General features: G+C 32.2%; 1 protein-coding gene across 6 annotated transcripts in view; it reads left to right on the top strand.

The window, feature by feature from the left end:
• NBEAL1 (neurobeachin like 1) overlaps positions 1-18,996 on the top strand; it is a 121,639-nt gene that overhangs the window by 53,298 nt on the left and 49,345 nt on the right. For all 6 annotated transcript variants that reach the window (XM_036236213.1, XM_016161914.2, XM_036236214.1 and 3 more), the window contains 12 exons: positions 87-189; positions 788-944; positions 2,406-2,564; positions 3,993-4,152; positions 6,628-6,716; positions 8,741-9,316; positions 9,649-9,824; positions 10,618-10,771; positions 11,051-11,179; positions 16,015-16,320; positions 16,410-16,559; positions 18,185-18,342. In XM_036236213.1, coding sequence (XP_036092106.1) covers positions 87-189; positions 788-944; positions 2,406-2,564; positions 3,993-4,152; positions 6,628-6,716; positions 8,741-9,316; positions 9,649-9,824; positions 10,618-10,771; positions 11,051-11,179; positions 16,015-16,320; positions 16,410-16,559; positions 18,185-18,342 — 2,317 coding nt within the window. The remainder of the gene's footprint in view (positions 1-86; positions 190-787; positions 945-2,405; positions 2,565-3,992; positions 4,153-6,627; positions 6,717-8,740; positions 9,317-9,648; positions 9,825-10,617; positions 10,772-11,050; positions 11,180-16,014; positions 16,321-16,409; positions 16,560-18,184; positions 18,343-18,996) is intronic.

Below are 18,996 nucleotides of genomic sequence, written 5' to 3'. Positions count from 1 at the left end.
AAATTTTATAGTTGTTTTAGAAATTTATAACTATGTATGTGACTTTATTTTAGGTCTATCATTTAAGAGTGAGCTTTCTATTTTAGGTCATATACAGTATCTTTCCACCATCATCAAAGACAGCAGGAGAGTTTTCCGAAAGAAGTATGGTGTGCAGTTTCTCCTAGATACACTTAGGATTTATTATGGGTATGCTGTTCTTATGCCTTTTCGGTTCGATAATGTTTTCTGCATGCTATTCAATTAGAACATTTGGTTGTTTTTTTTTCCAGCACTTCTAGTATAATTTAACTTAGAGGGGCTGGTTAGTGTAGAAGTTAAAATGATGAACAGTAGATCATATACATTGAGTTTGAATCTTTTGTTTAATTATCTAATTGTAGGTGACTTACTCAACTTTTCTCTGCTTAAGTTTTCTGGTCTGTGACAAGGAGATAATAAAATTGTGATATCCTATGGTTGTTTTGAGGATTAAATTAAATGAGTTAATGTATAAAGCACTTAGAACTGTGTCTTCCATATAGCGAGTGTTACATAAATATAAGCCGTTTTAAGAGTTTATATCTTTGTCATTGAAACTCCTAACTTTGAAAGATTTTCCTTAAATAGAAAAAGAAGTCAAAGATACCATGAATTTCTTTTTTTTTTTAATTAAATTTATTAGTGTAATATTATATCGTGAATTCAAATGATATGGAAACATCTTTTTTTTTTAATCTATGAATTATTTTATATATAAAAAAACAATTTTAAATTTCAATTATTGCACTTTTACTTTCTCTTTCAGGAGTGATTGTAAATATAATGAACTGTCTCTAGATGATATTCGAACAATAAGGACTTCTTTATATGGACTAATTAAATATTTTCTGTGCAAAGGTGGAACTCATGAAGAGATACAAAGTATTATGGGTTACATAGCTGCTATTAATGAAGAAGAACAGGTATTATGTCTGAGATAAATCTATTTTTTCTTTTTAGCAGTTAAGTTGCTATATCATCTTTTAAACTTATACATATATAATAAATATATTTTAAGAGTAAAATGTTTACAGTGTCACATACAATATTATGCAATTAAAAAAGTACTTTTATCTCCTGACTGAAAGTTTAATAAAGTACATGGCAGTGTAACAAAAGATTTTAATGAACTAGGAAGTGGTATGTGAAAATATTTGCTTTCGCAATTCTGAAGCATATTTTTTTAGGCCACATAATGTATATTTACCTCTTATCAAAGTGACTGGGTAACATTCTAACATGGATTTTAGCATAACATAGACTTAAAAAATTTTTGCATAAAGATTAAATTATAAATCTATTTCCATTCTTGAATACTTTCATACATATTTGTCATTTATACCTCTGAACTACTCTTTAAGACAGTGGTCTTAAATATATGGTTCCTGACCAGCTTCCCCTGGGAACTTTTTAGAAATGCAAATATACTGCTGACTCAACCCTCCAGGTGATTCTGGTGCACGGTAGACTGTGAGATCCACTGATATAAAATATACAGACTAGGAATTACTCTTCCCATTTGCACATTTGGAAATGTATGTTCACAAAGATTACGTGACTTAAAAAGTCACACAGCTGATAAATTTGGGATTAGAACCCAGGTGTATTTACTGTTATTTCTTAACACCAGATTTGAGCAGCCTGAATTTATGTTGACTCAAATATATTTTCCTTTTCTTGAAATATTCATTGTCTACTCAGTGGTTACATGACTTCATAATTGGCATTGTATAGATGAGTTAACGTTAGCTATTTTAGAATATGGTTGGACTACTTTGAAAGCTTCTTGTTAGTATAATGAGTAGCCATCATTTCAAGATAGTTATATTGTTACCTGCTAAGACTCCTTGCCCATGTATATTCTTGGTCAGTTCAACCAAAGAATTATTTATTGAAAACGTACTACATACATAGAATAATACTAGACATTGTAGGTTTATAACAGTGAATGAATTATTATTCTTACTTTTAGCCTAATGGAGGCAGGAGTGGATAAGAGGTTTATAAATAATCATGAAACAAAAAAGAGTATGATAACATCTGTAATAGTGACGCAAAGTCCTATGTGGTTTTTATAGGTGAGTATTAAATGTTCAGGAGACCAGGAAAGGCTTTATGGAAGAGATGGCTTTTCACATGTACAAAACAGGAGAGGTATGGTTCAGCAGGTAAATGTGGTAGTGAGATGATATAGAAAAGGAAACGGAATAAGCCAAAAGCATAATCTGGGGAAAGGTAGAGTTCAGAAGACATCAGGTAGACCAGTTAAGCTAGAACGTTAGGGTATGTAGGATTTAGTTAAGTAACTGTTGGTGGTTTATGATTTTATTTGTGCTCCTATATATGAATGTGGTTGTTTTTTGTGTGTTTTTTACTTTTAAAAGCTCTTTGGAATTTTGGATATAATCTTCAGTCTCCTACATACCAGTCCAATTAGAGGTCAGCTTTTCTTACTGCTGTTTGAACCAGGAAATGCTGACATACTTTATGCCTTGCTCTTAAATCAGAAGTATTCTGACAGACTAAGAGAAATCATTTTTAAGGTATAAACATTTCTTAAATGTCTTCATATTTTTGCGCATTTGTGGGTATATGAATTTACTTGTAACATATCCATTCTGTGACTGTAAATTCTTTCTTATATCTACTTCTACTTGTAATTTTAAATTGTCCAATTTGTTATGGCATGTATTTTTTGTTTTTGTTGTTTGCATATTAAACTAATCATATTGTAATTTGATCAATCATTTTAATGCAGAATGTACTGCCATACCATCCTTCCTCAGTATAAAACCTCTCATCTCCCTTTTGACTTACAATAGGTCTACATGGCGGATTATAACTAACCTTATGTAGCACCCACCATTTGCCAGGCTCTAAACATTTTTCAAATCTAGTTGATTTAATGCTCTCAACAACTTTATTAAGTGGATATTTATTAACTGAGACAGAGAATTTTATAACTTGTCAAAGGATATAGAACATATTTTATTAAACTATCCAAAATATCCAGAACTTTGAACTTTGGCTGAAGCTACCCACTCAATCGTTTTGTGTAAACTAAACATAGAAGAGTCAGTAATATTTCTATTCCAAATACATTCTTTTTTTTCATGATTTGTGCTCTGTTCATTATGCCTAATTGCTATGGAACAGTTGTTTTCTCTTACATCATTAGTGTTAGATTATAATGTTTACTTATGAGGTCATGTTTGGAATGACTGTTTGAAATCCCTAAACTTTGGAAAACAAAGGTGTATTAAAAATGATCTGGTCTAGTCTCTCTTCAGTACTGGTTATGGTGGGTGACCTCTGAGGCCATTCTTTAAAGCATCTGCCCCCACAAGTGTTGCTTTATGGATATAAAATGTTATTTCTTCAGAAATGGCCATGGAAGGATAGTTAATGATATCATTTTGCCAAAATTACCCTTTCCACATAGGGTTTCAGTATCTCACTTTGAAAAATGTTAATCTCACTCTAAGAAGTGTGGGGTTATTAATTCTCCCATTTTAGCATATAGAAAGGTTGCTTCACAAAATGCTTCCTTGTTATTGAAAATTATTTTGATAACTGTTACATAAATAGATTACTAGGTTGATGTAAAAGTATTTTTGTTTGCTTTCAGAACACACCTTTGTTCCTCTTGTAAGCTACAGCATTTGTTTCCACTTATGTCATAGCCATTGAAAGAAAATTTTTAATATATCTGCCAAGAAATATATATAAACTAGAGTTTTTAACATGTTATTCAAATACATACGTATTTCACTCCAATTTATTTTAAAATCCATTTTTTTATCATAGTATGATACAGAGTGCTCCTCCTTATTAGTGCTGAGTTTTTTTATATACTTAAAGAATAAAATTATGCACCATAAACACCTTATAGTGATAGTTTATTCACTATTGACCTGATAAACTATTCTTAGTTCTCTCTGCTGAGAAGACTATATTACTGTCGTGACCAGGTTATGGAACAAATGTTGAAATGCACGACTGTTTATGAACGAAGTAAACAGCGTATTCGACTCAGAGAAGTTGGCTACTCAGGATTGGGACTCCTTCTCAGTGGATCACTTGTTAATACTTCTCTCATTAAAAACCTCACCAATCAAATTATAAACACAGGTAATACTGATAACTTTTAAGAACTGTTCTTTATACTTGTGTAGTTCTGTTTGCTGCTTCACAATTTTTATTTTCTTGAAGATTCTTTTTCCCTTCTTACTCAGGTTGCTTTTTAAATACCTGTTATTTAACTCAGCAGGGCCTTCCTTGGGTACTATTTTTTGTGTACCTTTGTTATTTTTGTCTCCATAGGACATAACAGTGCTGTACTTAGTGGGCCTTCAGTAAATGTTTATTGACTGAGTGAATAGTAAATGATGCTTCTATTAAACAAGAAAAGGACACCAGAGAAAATATGTATAAAAAAATTTTTTTCTTTAGGAAGCTTAAATTCTTAAAGACAGAATTAACACTAATTTTATATAGTCTTTTTCTTTAATAAACCTTTTTTTTAGTACATAATACAAACTGTCGAATTATAGCAGTTGCTGGGGCCTCAAAAAGGTATAGAGTAAGGTCTTTGTCTTGAGTGGTTTACCATCCTGTTAAGATAAAACATATACACAAAAGGACAAATAATAGTATAAGTTCCAAGCAGCCTGGACAGTGTGCTCAGGTAATCAAAAAAAAAAAAAAAAAAAAAAAGAAGTTGTTATTTAGGGTTTGCTCAAGAAGGTATCAAACATTTTAAACCTATTGTTTTTTAAAAATTTGGACATATCTATAATTTGTATTTAAAATCAAACAATTATTTCAGCATTTATATAACTTACTATAACTATGTATATAACTATTATTATAACTATAACTATTACTAACAGTTCTTTTGTTGTGAAAGTATGTGAGAAAGAAGAAAGCTGGAGGCATAACACTTCCTAATTTTAAACTATACTACAAAGCTGTAGTAGTCAAAACAGTATGCTACAGGCATAAAAACAGACACAGACGAATGAAACAGAATCAAAAGCCCAAAAAATAAACATGCACATATATGCAGCTAATATTTGTCTGGAGATCCAAGAATACTCAATGCGGAAAAGGTAGTCTCTTCTATAGAAGATGTTAGGAAAAGTGAGGATCCATATACAAGAGAATGAAAGTGGACCAATATCTTATACCACCCACAAAAATTAACTCAAATGAGTTAAAGATTTAAGACCTGAGCCGTAAAATCACTAGAAGAAAATGTAGAGAAAAGCTTTTTGACACTGGTCTCAGTAGTGATATATTGAATATGATACCAAAATCACAACCAAAATATTTCAAAATGAACAAGTGGGACTACAGCAAACTAAAAAGCTTCTGCACAGCAAAAGAAACCATCAACAAAATAAAAAAGCAACCTACAGAGTGAAGGAAAACATTTGCAAATCAATATCTGATAATAGATTTTAATATCTAAAATATATAAGGATATCAGACAACTCAATAGCAAAAAAAATCTAATTAAAAATGAGCAAAGGACTTGAACAGGTGTTTTTCTGAAGAGGATATCCAAATAGCCAACAAGCCAGTGAAAAGGTGTCAATATCCTTAATTATCAGGGAAATGCAAATCAAAGCCACAAGATACCACCTCATACCAGTTAGGAGGGTTGTTATCAAAAAACAAGCAATAAGTGTTGGTGAAGAGGGAGAGATAAGGGAACCCTTGTGCAGTGTTGGTGGAATTGTAAATTGGTCTTGCCACTATGGAAAATGGTATGGAGTTTCTTCAAAAATTAAAAATAGAACTACCATATGATCCAGCAATCCCACTTCTGGGTATATATCCAAAGAAAATGAAATTACTGTCTTAAAGAGATCTGCACCCACATGTTCATTGCACCATCATTCACAATAGCCAAGACATGGAAACAACTCAAGTGTCTGCTGATGGATAAATGGATAAAGAAGATACTGGGTATGTGTATGTGTGCACATATGTACAATGGAATATTGGCCCTGAAAAAAAATAAGAAAATCCTGCCATTTGCGGCAATGTGGAAGAATCTGGAGAGCATTCTGCTAAGTGAAATAAGCCAGAGAAGGACAAATACTGAATGATCTCACATGAGAAATCCAAAAAAAATCAAACGCATAGAAACGGAGAGTAGATTGATGGTTACCAGGGCTGGGGGTATGGTAGAAATGGGTGAAGGTGGTCATAGGGTACAGATTTTCAATTATAAGATGATTAAGTTTGGGGATTTAATGTACAGTGTGGTGACTGTAATTAACAATACTGTATTGCATACTTGAAAGTTAGAGCAGATTTTAAATGTTCTCACCACAAAAAGAAAAATGGTAACTGAGTTGATGGATATGTTAACAAACTTTATTGTGTTGAATCAAATTATGTTGTATATCTTAAACTTTATATGTTTTATGTCAATTATACCTCAAAGCTGGAAAAAAAAATAAAGGGTATCTATTGTTGATAGTAAAAAATAAAAATGAAATAATTTATTACAGCATTTATATAACTGTTTCCCACCTTTTTTTCAGTTATCTCTGGAATTTATTTTTTAATTTTTGTTTTTTCCCCCCACTATAGATCCTGCTATTAATTTTAGAGACCTGTTGTCTGTGGTATATATATCTCACAGAACACATATAAATGTCAGAGTAGTCGTCTGTAGAAAGGTTAGTACTTTTAAGATATACTTTTAAAAGAGCAGCGTTATTATACTGTGAATAACTTCTAGAGTACTTTGTACCTAGAGATATGCATTTTAATATTTGTTATTTTATAAATGACATAATTTTATAAATTGTTTCCTTTTTGAGGTGAATTAACTTCATGTACTCAGAAGCAATCAGCATATGAATTTGTTCTTAGCCCTGCATGGTTCCTGGAAACAGTGCCCATTCCAGAGTTAAAAGTATAAGAGTATAACTTCTGTATGAAGCACCTTCAATGATTTCTAATTCATATACCGTATTTTAGAATTTCTGAGTCTTTTGAACTTTGTGGAAAAAAATTTCTATAATTTGTGACTATTCCAGCAATGATTTGCCTTTAGTGCACCCATTTAACTTCTAACTAAGCTAACAATTAGTTCTTTTCCTTGCTTCTTCCTGATTATAACATTCTCGCTACTCCACTGGTAACCACTGACCTGTCTAGTATTTAAGGTTTCCTTGCTTTTCTTTTTAATTGACTTCCTAATTATGTCACAGTATTTTTTGATCAGGAAATATGGCTATATATCTTTCTCTTTAATGACTACATAGTTTTTCATTTTTGGCCTAGTCTCTAAAGTGTTATATGATTCCTTTTTGATGGACATTTAGGTTGTTCCCTCTTTATCCATGTTAATAAACTTCTGTTAAGAACATTTTTTAACATATTTTATGTATTTGTGGTAATACATCTGTAGGACATTATCCATGAAGTGGAATTGCTGTTAAGAGTATTCACATTTTACATTTTGATGGATTTTGCCAAATGGGCCCTGAAGCAGGCCACGTAAATGTATCCTTTCCTTTCAGTGTGAAATTAGAAACAGTTTTCAGTGCAACCTAGTTTTTATCTGTTATGTGTATATTAAGTAGAAGTAAAATAAGTCTAATTTTATGGAAATTTGAAAGTAATAAAATCATGAAAAGTTTGCCAAGCAAAGCTTAATCTGGAAAAAAAAAGAATTAGCATTCAGAACCTGCAGAATGATGAGAGCTCACTGATTGATAGCATTAATGAAAACTTTCGATGTCATTGTGACTCATTACTTTGTGTATCAGCATCAGTGTAGATTAGAACTATCGATGTTGAAGTTCCTACTAACATTATTCATCTCCTGCTAGAAATTCTGATAGAAGAAATACTCTAACTGAACCCTGGAGCTAAAGTTCTTTTCATTTACATGGGAGTTTATTGGCTTTTTGTTAAAATGTCTTAAAGATCTTAACTGAATTTCTGATAGTGTTTGAGAACTTGTTTTTATTTTTTTAAAAAATGTGAAGTTGAATAGTAGAGATCATACACATAGGCATGTCGGTATTTACTTTTTAATTTCCATTTCTTATTCTAGCTAAATAACAACATCCATCTTATTGGAATTGCTTTTTGGAATTAAAGTTTAGGTCTTGTTTACTTTGCACAATATAGAGTTAATGAAAAACACAGTTTTGCAGAAGCAACCATTACCTTTGTGGAAAAAATGAAATGAGAAAACATTATTCTTGGGACACCGAAGTTCTATTAGTGTCTTATGTGTCCTGTTTACCCACCTACACCTAGAGCCAGAACTGTGCCTGGCGAATGGTAGATATTCAGTATATATGCTCATGGAAAGTGTTTAGTTAAAAAGATGTAACTTTATTATATTTTAAATATATCTTCATTCTATGTATATGTTCTCTCTGACTGAATTAAATTATTAACATGAGTGTGTTGACATGAGGATCATTTACCTTTTTTTCTTTTTGATCTTTCAGCACATATTTGAGTATATCCTTACTCTGTACAATGAGTAATATGCAGATTAGTTACAAACACAGTGTTTGCCCTCCAAATAGTTTTTAATCCAGTTGAAAACATAATCTTCTGAAAGTATACCCTCTGAAAGTTTCTCTACTTTGTTCTTAAAATAACTGAAAATAAACTACTTTTGTTGTAAAGTACTATGTACTTTTTGATGCATTTTGTGTTCTTAATCTCTTTACAGATTTTACAGATTTTACAGTCCCAGCCAGATGCAGCACATCAAATATCTCAGCAAGTGGGTTGGCAAGACACTTTAGTTAGGCTTTTTTTTAAAACAAATTTTGAAAATGGAAGTGCTCTTCATAAGCACAATAGGGCTGTCTTAATGAAAGACAATGATAAAAATACATCAGCTGAAGATGCTACGAGGAACTTTGATGAAAAGACAGATGATGAAAGAATCAACTCCTTTGCCTCAGCTAATATGTCTTTGGATCAGTGGAGTTTAGAGGATAGACATTCTCTAGATTCAAACACACCACTATTTCAAGAAGATAGCTCTGTGGGAGAATTGTCTTTCAAATCAGATAATCAAGAAGAATTCTGGCACAATAACCCTTCACATTTGAGTTTAGATCTGAGTGGAATCAACTCGTGTGAACTGAGTGATAGTGGAAGTCAAATGCCAGATAGTGTGCCCAGTACACCATCCCCAGTAGAGTCTACTAAATCATTTTCTGTGCAGTCTGACAAAGAAAGCAGCATCACAAATGACATGGGCTTTAGTGATGACTTCTCTTTATTTGAAAGCCAAGAGGTAAAATACTTATTTGTCCAAATGCTCTTTTTATTTTTATATATCTATTATTCTAATCCTTAGAAATGTGTACTTGTTAACAATTTCATATTATGTTTATATCACGATCTAAGACATTAGAAGCCTATATGTTACTAATTTTTGAGTGTCTTGAGAACAAAGCTAGTGTCTTATTCATTCTTGTATCTCTAGGACCTACCTAGTAAAGTTCCAGGTTCATCCAGACACTTTAATAATACCTTAAAGGATTGCAGTCTGTATATGTGATGGCTCTTATTATGAGCTTTTAACATTCCTTCCAATGATTTAATATTACTTTGTATTTTTTATAGAGATGTGAGGAGGAGCTTCTTCAATTACTGACAAATATTTTGAGCTATGTAATGTGTAAAGGACTAGAAAAATCTGATGATGATACTTGGATTGAACGGGGACAAGTGTTTTCAGCACTAACTAAATCAGGAATATCCAGTGAGCTACTTCGACCATCAGATGAAATAAAACTAATGTAAGCCTTCAGTTGGTGACTCCCCCTTTCTTTTTGGAGTAGGCAGGAGTCTAAAATAATATTCATTATTGAACGTTTATTCAGTATTCACTAGTTGTGGAGAGAGAGAAATGTCAACTTTGTGCTCAGCTCCTTTTCTGTGTTGTCATTCTAGTGGGATCTAGGGAGAAATACAAAACTAATTCCAATGTGAAGAAATTTAAGTCTTAAATTAATTTGGTTTTTAAGTGATTATTTAGTTCTCATTGTTTAAGTTGTTTTCTGCAATATCTAAGCACTTGTGTTCTACAGTCTTGTCCAAATTTTAGTGTTTCGTGCTATAGGAATAGGATATTGTTTTCATGGAAATTACTTCTCTAAAGCATTGATTTTCTATTATTATAGAACACGATAATAATAGCACACTAGGAGAGAATTACTTCTTTTTTTTTTCCTACAAAGCTAGACCCACTGTAAGGCATAACAAGGCTTTCTTTTCTAACTTTTCCAATTTCAGCTTTAAAGAAACTTTTAAGTATCTTAAGGGGACTGGAATGTGAATTATTTTCATAGCCTTTTTATAGTCAACAGGTAACTTTTATTTTGCCATTTGTTATTGAGTATATTAAAAATAGATACTCCAAGGATTAGAAAGTTGCTTCTTTGCTAATAAATTCTATACAAATGTCTTATGATACCTGCCAGTGAGAATGTCTATGGAGATAACAATCCTGTTAATAATTGTTTTTTTTTTCATGCCCTACTATTTTTCTAAACTTAAAATGGTTTTAAGAGGACTTTATTTTACATTTAGTTTGCTGCAGAAGATGTTGGAATGGGCAGTCACAGAAAACAGAGAAGCAAAAACTAATCCAGTAACTGCTCAGAATGCCTTCCGACTCATGCTGATCATACAGGACTTTCTGCAGTCAGAGGGACTAGTTAATTCAAACAAGTGGACTGAGAAGGTACAGTAATATCTCTTTGAAATTATTTCTTTAGTAATGAAGGACTTTATGTAAATAAATTTTGTACCCCTTTTCAAAGATTAATATTTAATCAGATGCAGTAAACCATGGATAAGCTGTAATAGTCACAGGTTTTGTTTGCTGTTACTAGGGTAATTCTTTTGGCAACTGGGCATGGAAATAGTTTTGAAATATTTATAATTTGTTTTACATGGAAAAAATTCATCAGTAGATTAAAGAACTAAATGTTTTTCTTTTTCAATTTTTCTTTTGTGATAGTTTTTAGAGGATATGATGCTGCTCTTCGACTGTCTGTCAGTTTGGTATTCTGAAAGTCCAACATGGGTAAAACTCTCTCAAATTCAAATCCAGCTGCTTCTAGGATTTATTGCAAGGGGTAATTTGCAGGTTTGTCAATTCTTCTACATTATTTTCTATACTTTCATGTGGCAGAGGAATTATTTGTGTGATAACTAAATGGTGATGTTTTTAGTATTGTTAATTTTTTTATTCCAAAAATATCTACGAATTCACTCTAACGTTAATTTTTTTGAGATTGGAAAGAAGCTTAAGAGGCAGCTAATTATTTCTTCCTAATATTTATAACTTAGTATAATTATAATGTTTCCTTTTAAAGGATTTATATATAGCTTATATTAGAAGGCATTACTGATATTATCTGTATTTTGTACAGCTAGGAGCTATCCTGCTTGCATACACTATTTACAACTGTGTGGTTTAGAGCTTGCATTTTTAGGGAAATTTTTTTTTTAAGTTGTTCCTTTTAGAATCTTTTTCAGTTACTTTAGTAGCCCACTAATCTAGTTTTACATTCTGTTTTGTGGTTTTTCAATCATCATTTACTGAATACCTATCAGGTATTAGCATTGTGCTAGTTTTCTAAAACAAAGATAAACAAAATATAGACCCAAGAAATATTTATTATTCCTATTTTCAATTAAGAATTTTAAAGATTTGGAAAGTTCCATGTGAATTTTAGTTTGTTATCTTTATATTTACCTTGGATGCTTGTGATTACCCGGGTTGGATTAGTCATGGCATGTATCCATCCCATCCCTATTTTCCTGGCCCTTTTTATTTTCTTTTGATTTTGGAATTTTAAGTACTTGAGGTTAAGGGGATCTGGATGAAGATGGTTTCTAATGTACATAAACTTGCTATAATGTTGACAAGAACACAAAGAAGTTAAAATTTCATAAGGTTCTATTTTAAAAAGGATGTACTTTTCAATAGATATTTTTTCTAATCATAAAAGTAGCACATGGAAAACACACAAAAACATAAAGAGAAAAAAGTAAATAACTCATTATTTCATAGCCTAAAAGGAAACAACTGTCAATATTTTAGTATTTTTTCTATGCATATATTTCTTCACAATTGAAATCATGATATCTTTTGATAATTTTGTATTCTTTTTTATTTCTCACAATTGTATCAAACTCATTTCCCCCCATGTTACTAACTTTTTAAAGATAGTTTTTTTTTTCATAGTCTTAAAAGTAACACATGTTTATTGTGGAAAACATGGAAAATTTAGAAACGCTAAATAAGAAAATGGGCATGGTGTTACATGGGTGGTAGAAGTTTGACTTGTATCGCTTTTTAAATGCATTTTGAAAACATGAACTAAGAACTTTAAAAAAGTTATTATACTCATTTAGTAATTCTCCAAAACACAGCTAGTAATCTAAAATACTACAGTCTTTGTACATGTAGGTGTTCATTGTAGATTTCTTCTTTTCTCTACCTAGAATTAAATAAGAATAGCTTTTCTGGCTTTTTCATTAATATCAGCCTGATGGCTGTTAAAGCAGCTGCAGTGTGCTAGGTAGTTATTTATTTTGGGTATTAGAATTGTATTTTGTTACACTTACAGTCACCCTTGCTGTTTTTCTCCTTGATGAATTTTACTAAATAAAATGTCTGTTTTATTTATTCAACATTAAATATCCAGTGCCTGTCCCATAGTAGGGCTCTATAAATACTTGTTAAATAAATGAATATAGCACCTACAGATAAGACTGATCCTGTTTAACAGTAGTCAGTGATCTGAAATATTTCTCACTAACTACGTGTTTAATTTCATTCTTTTGGAAATAAAAGCATATATTCATGAGGCTGTGTATGTGAGAGACTGGAAAAGGAACCTTTTCCTTGTAGAGGTTTAAATAGAGCTGCCTGCAGAATGAATCTGGCTAGCAACCTTTTTTGCTTGGCACATACATGTTAGCTCATTGCCAATATTTTAGTAGTAGGAAATGTTACATAATTTTCCCAGCTTGCCTCTCAAATGGGACTAGATGACTATTTAGATATGCTACATTTATTAAGATGTAGTGTATGGTCTTGCTTTTTTCTAGGATTCTACTCCCCCAGTTGTCTTAGCTCTGCCAGTGGTGATTCTCATCACTGACTGCACATGAAATGACATAGAGGAGCTTTTTATAAATACCTTTGTGGGTCATTACCCATAGTAATTAAATAGGAAAAGGAGAACTAGGGCATCAGTATTTTTGTACTTTCTCAGGTGACCCTAATACAATCTTCTTTATGATAAAGGAGGATCATCTCTCTGTATGAAGTATGTGTGTGTATCCAAAACTAAGGCAGTGGTCAAGTAAACTATTTCGTATTCATTAAAAGTGTCTTTATGCTTTTAAATAAACATATACATTTATAGTTTATTTAATACCATGATATTAAGTTAAAAGCAAAGCACCAAATAGTCTATTTTTTGTATTAAGAGAGGAGAGCCTAGGAAAGGGCTTGCAGAAATAACTGACTCAGCTGGTTAAATTCCATTCCTGACTGCCCTCCTCCCCCCACCTCATGGACTCTCCACCTCACAGCTGTTGATTCATAGCTTGCCAACCAACTAATGTTCTTCCTTATCTGTATAGGAATAACAAGACTGTATAAAACTGCCTATTGTGTTACAGTCGGGGCTCAGCCTTTGGATAGGAATCCTCTGAGCCGGTGCCGGCATCAATAAGTGCTTTCTGTTTACAGCCTAGGTGTCCCGTCTCTCCGTTTGAGAATCCTGTGACAGTGTAAATAACGCCAAGGTTGCGGGTTCTACAAGACAAACAATTTGTAAATAGATAAGATCAGTAGTCTGGAAATTCCTTCCCTCTTGCAGCCTTCTACCTGAAGCTTCTCCTCCCCATCCTGAATCATGAGGCACATGTGACATCTCAGACAAAGGGATCATGCACCCCTTGCACAGATGCTACAAGAGTATATAAGCTGTAGGAAATCTAACCGAAGGGAGCTCGTGTTTTGGTTCTGGTGAAAGCCCCACTCTCTCCGCAGGCAATAAATTCTCCTTCCTCTAACAAATATGTCTGAGCATCCAGTTCCCTCCTTCAGGTGTCGCCTCCTGCAACAATATAAACAGTATTTGAAAAAAAAAAAATACATAGCACAAAACCCTCAGAATATTAGATTCGTGGGAAAATGTATGACTTTGTTTCTTACCTTTGTTGGCTTCTATTAGAATTAATCTGCTTTAGTCAGATTCAAAGACTAAAGTAGGGGAGTTTAGGGAAAATCTGAAGAGGAGAGCGAAGGTTCATTAGTAGAAGCTAAAGTTAAAAGTAGAAAAGTTCAGAGTTTTGAGTCATCATACAGATTGTTTCCTCCAATGCTGTTTGCTTCTTTAAGACTTGAATAGAAAGAGTGCCTGAGATCTGTTTGTTGCCTCGGCATTCAAAGACCTGTACATACAGCTCAGGCTAGCTTTTGGCATTGACACGTTCTTGAAGTGATGTCAGAATTTAATACTTTATTTTTTCTCTTGCTTTTCTTTATTTCAAAAGTAATAAAATCCAAAATTGGGATATAGATTTTAAAACTTAGATTTTTCTCTAGCCTGAACAAAAGGAGTCCCCTTTGTGACCTAATTTGCCTTCCTGTCTTGGAGTTTAAGGCCAAAGCTTAATAGTTATGCAGAGTATTCCTTTACATGGGTTTGTGATCTGAATATGTATTTTGGAAACTTTAAGGGTAATTAGATTTCTGATCAAGGACTTAGTCTCCTATGTACCTTTATGTATCAGAATGCTTTTGATTCCAAATAAAAAAAATAACCAAAACTGACCTAGTTAAGATTTATTGGCTCATATAATTGAACATTCTATAGTTAAGAGAGTTTAGGGTATAATTCAGCCAGGGCTCCGGTGCCATTTATTTACTGTTCTCAGAGTACTTTTCTCCATTATGTGTCAGCTTATCATAAGCTTGGCTGTCCTTATTGTCACAAAGTGGCTGCCAATAGCAATCAAGGCTACATGCCTGCTTGTTCGCATCCAGAGAAAGAGAATGCTTCTTCCTGCAGTCATTGCTGGTAGACAGCCTTTCATGGATCTCTTGTGTTTCTGCATATCTTGTGAATAGAGACACTAGATGCCTTTGTTGTGAACTGTTTTTCTGAAGATGTGTGTATAGTGAACAGCTTTGGAAGACAGAAATCATGACTTCCCTCTGGAACAAAAGGCAGGTTTGTTTACTGTCCAGTATACTAAAGTAGTTTCTTTTTCCCAGGCAAAATTCAGGCACACTTACTGCCAGTGTAAAAGATTTGGGTTCCCTGTGTTTGGAGTTCCTTTCCTATAATGCAGCCATTGTGTGTATAGACATCATCTAGTCCTGTTCATCTCTTAATGTGGGAATTGCAGTTTAGGGATCCAGGGTAAATACTGATATTCTGACTATTGCTAATGTTGTAGATCTTTGTCTCTGACCCAGAAGTCTCATGTCTTCTGCCAGTATCTCATGAAACTTTGGTAGACTAACTCGTTACTGTGGACGTGAGTTAAATTCCGAGACCCTTTATTATTCTTAACAATTATGTAAAGGTTCTGATCTTGCACTGGTAAGTCTACCCCTGAATAAATCCCTGCAACAGAGGCAATGACACGGATTGACTAAAAGATTCATAACCTGAACCAGTCACTGTGGCAAGGCATTGGATACTCTACTCTGCCTTATAACCTTTAGGAACTGTTGTTGGAACTAAAAATGGAATCATTCTCCATCCTTGCAGATTATAAGAAGGAGTAGAATGGACGTAGTTATCCACCACAACTTTTCTGTATGTTCCACATTAAACACGTGTAACTTTTATAATTTATTTATTTTTTTTAAAATCAGAAGAGCCAAAGAACTTTTGCTGTCTCTATATGTCCGCTTTATTCTGCTCTTTCTCATCTATTTTCCTCTAGGTTTGTGCAATGGCATCAGCTAAACTAAACACCCTCCTTCAGACCAAAGTGATTGAAAATCAGGATGAAGCATGTTACATTTTAGGGAAGCTGGAACATGTTCTAAGTCAATCAATCAAAGACCAGACAGAAATCTACTCATTTCTGATTCCCCTTATCCGTACCCTCGTTTCCAAAATTTATGAGCTTCTCTTCATGAACTTACACCTGCCTTCTTTACCTTTTACCAATGGTAGCTCCTCATTTTTTGAAGATTTTCAAGAATATTGCAGTTCAAATGAATGGCAAGTTTACATTGAAAAATATGTAAGTTTTATCTTTTTTTGAAGTTTTTCTACTAAATTATTTTTATAGAAGTATATATTAAATTTTGTATATATATATATATTTTTAAGATTGTACCTTATATGAAGCAGTATGAAACTCATACATTTTATGATGGTCATGAGAACATGGCAATATATTGGAAGGATTGTTATGAAGCCTTGATGGTGAATATGCATAAAAGAGACCGGGAAGGAGGAGAAAGCAAGCTCAAGTTTCAGGTACAAAGTTTTAAATACTTTAAGTATCCAGTTTTTAATGTTGATTTCAAGCATTTAGTATTCAAATGAGAATAATAACAAGTCTGAACTTTGAAAACAAAAAGTATTTACTACTGTTTGAAAATTATTTCAGAATTGGAAGAAAAACAATAGTAGCAATTAAAAATTTAATATCAATATTTTCTGTACATAGCGATTATGTTAGTAGTCTATTAAGCTGGTAGTGGATCTCTCTGAGGAGTCTGGGTGTAAATCAGTGGTCAGAGGGAAGTTTATAGCATGAAATATTTATATTAGAAAAGAAAAAAGGCCTCAAATTAATAATTTAAGCTTCTACCTTAAGAAACTAGAAAAAAGAATCTAATCCAAATTAGTTTTTAAATAAGAAACCAATAAAGAGCAGATATCAATGAAATTCAAAGTAGTAAAACAATAAACTCAATGTAACTCAAATCTAGTTCTTAAAAATATTAATAAAATTTCTAGCCAGATTGACAAGGCAAAAAAAAGAATAGTTAAAAATTACTAATGTTAGAAATGAAAGGGACAGTATCACGCTGACTCCACAGACATCAATGTGATAGTAAACAAAAACTACAAACTAACCTATACACATAAATAAGATGCTATAAATGCAGTGGAACTATTTCTTGACAAATACTAATTCAATAGTAAATAGATAACCAGGATAGTCCTCTATTAAAGAAACTGAGTTTATAGGTAAAACCTTTGCAGAAGGGAAAACTCTAGGCCAGGCTGTTTCACTAGAAAATTTTACTAAACATTTAATGGAGAATTTACACCAATTTCTCACAATCTCTTAAATAAAAAAGTGAGATCACTTCCTAACTCATTATATGAGGGCAGTATTCCCCTTATATTGAAACCATACAAAAATAGTACAAGAAAACTATAGACTAATATCTCTGAGGCTCATAGGTAGAAATCAAATCCAGTAGTGTGTCTGTGTGTCTGTGTGTATGATTAGAAAAATTTTATATATTTAAATATATAAATCTATATGTTTATATATTATATATTTATATATTATCTATAATGTATATTTACATATAAATATTTGTATATTATATTTATATAATAAATAGATTTTATAATTATAAATATATAAAATATATAACATAAACTCTACCTGGTTGTGATATATAAAATATGTTATATATTTTATATATTTATGAACATATAAATATAAAATGTATAATATATTTTATGTATTTATAAATTTATATGTATAAATATAAAATCACAACCAGGTAGAGTTTATGTTGGAAATGCAAGGCTGGTTCTATATTTGATAATCAACATAACGGACCACATTAACAGACTTATCGAGAAAAATAGATGCAAAAAAAATTTTGACAAAATTCATCATTTATTTATGATCAAAGTTCTCAGCATCTAGGTATAGAAGAGAACTACCTATATTTCTGCAAAAATCCTGTAGCCAAGTTCATATAAAAAGGTGAAAAACTGAATGCTTTCCTTCAAAATAGAGAACTGGACAGGTATTTCTTCTCGTCACTTCCAGTCACTGTTGTTTTATAGGTTGTAGCAAATGCAATAAGAATATGTGATTCATTGGTACTTTTTATTGCTGTTTCTTTCAGGAATTTTTTGTGGAGCCATTTAATCGAAAAGCACGCCAAGAGAACTTGAGATATAATAATATGCTTAAACAACTTAGCAGTCAACAGTTAGCCACTCTGAGACGCTGGAAGGCAATACAGCTCTATCTTACATGTGAAAGGGGACCTTGGGCTGAAAGGTAGAAGTATTTTATTTATTAAGTGTCTTATCTTTAGAACTTTGGCCTAGAACTTTTTAAGCCAATGACCTCTCCAATCCAGTTAAAAAAAAAAACAAACAAAACATTCAGTATATAAAAGAAGGAGTAGTGGAAGAAATGGGTGAAGAATATAAATATATGTGAAGTGAATCATGAAGGTATACATCCTTTCTTTGGAATGTTATGCATCCATTAGAATTAGGTTTACAGTTTTTAAAGACATACAAAAATTCTAATGCAATCATATTAAATTTTTAGAATTTAAGATTTAAAATATTCTCTGGGATATCATTAAGGTATGTAAAATGCAGGGATTAAGACAAAGAAACCCATTAAACTATTACCAGTGATGACCTTTGGAAAACAAACAATGGAGGAAAGAAAGTGCCGGCAGAGATTGTGATCACTTGGCCCATACTCATTTGGCTGCAAAATGAATGTTAAAAAGTGTATGAATTTTGGAATCCAAGTGAAACTAGTGTCTAAGTTCCTTATATATCTTGGATATTAATCTCTTATTGGATGTTTCATTTGTGAATATCTTCTCCCATTCAGTAGGTTGTCTTCCGTTAATGGTTTCCTTTGCTGTGCGAACACTTTTTGGATTGGTGTAGTCCTGTATTGCTTTTGTCC

This window comes from Rousettus aegyptiacus, unplaced genomic scaffold (assembly GCF_014176215.1).
Source record: "Rousettus aegyptiacus isolate mRouAeg1 unplaced genomic scaffold, mRouAeg1.p scaffold_m13_p_2, whole genome shotgun sequence".
NCBI classification, from domain to species: Eukaryota; Metazoa; Chordata; class Mammalia; order Chiroptera; family Pteropodidae; genus Rousettus; species Rousettus aegyptiacus.
This window is presented reverse-complemented; position numbering and strand designations above follow the sequence as displayed.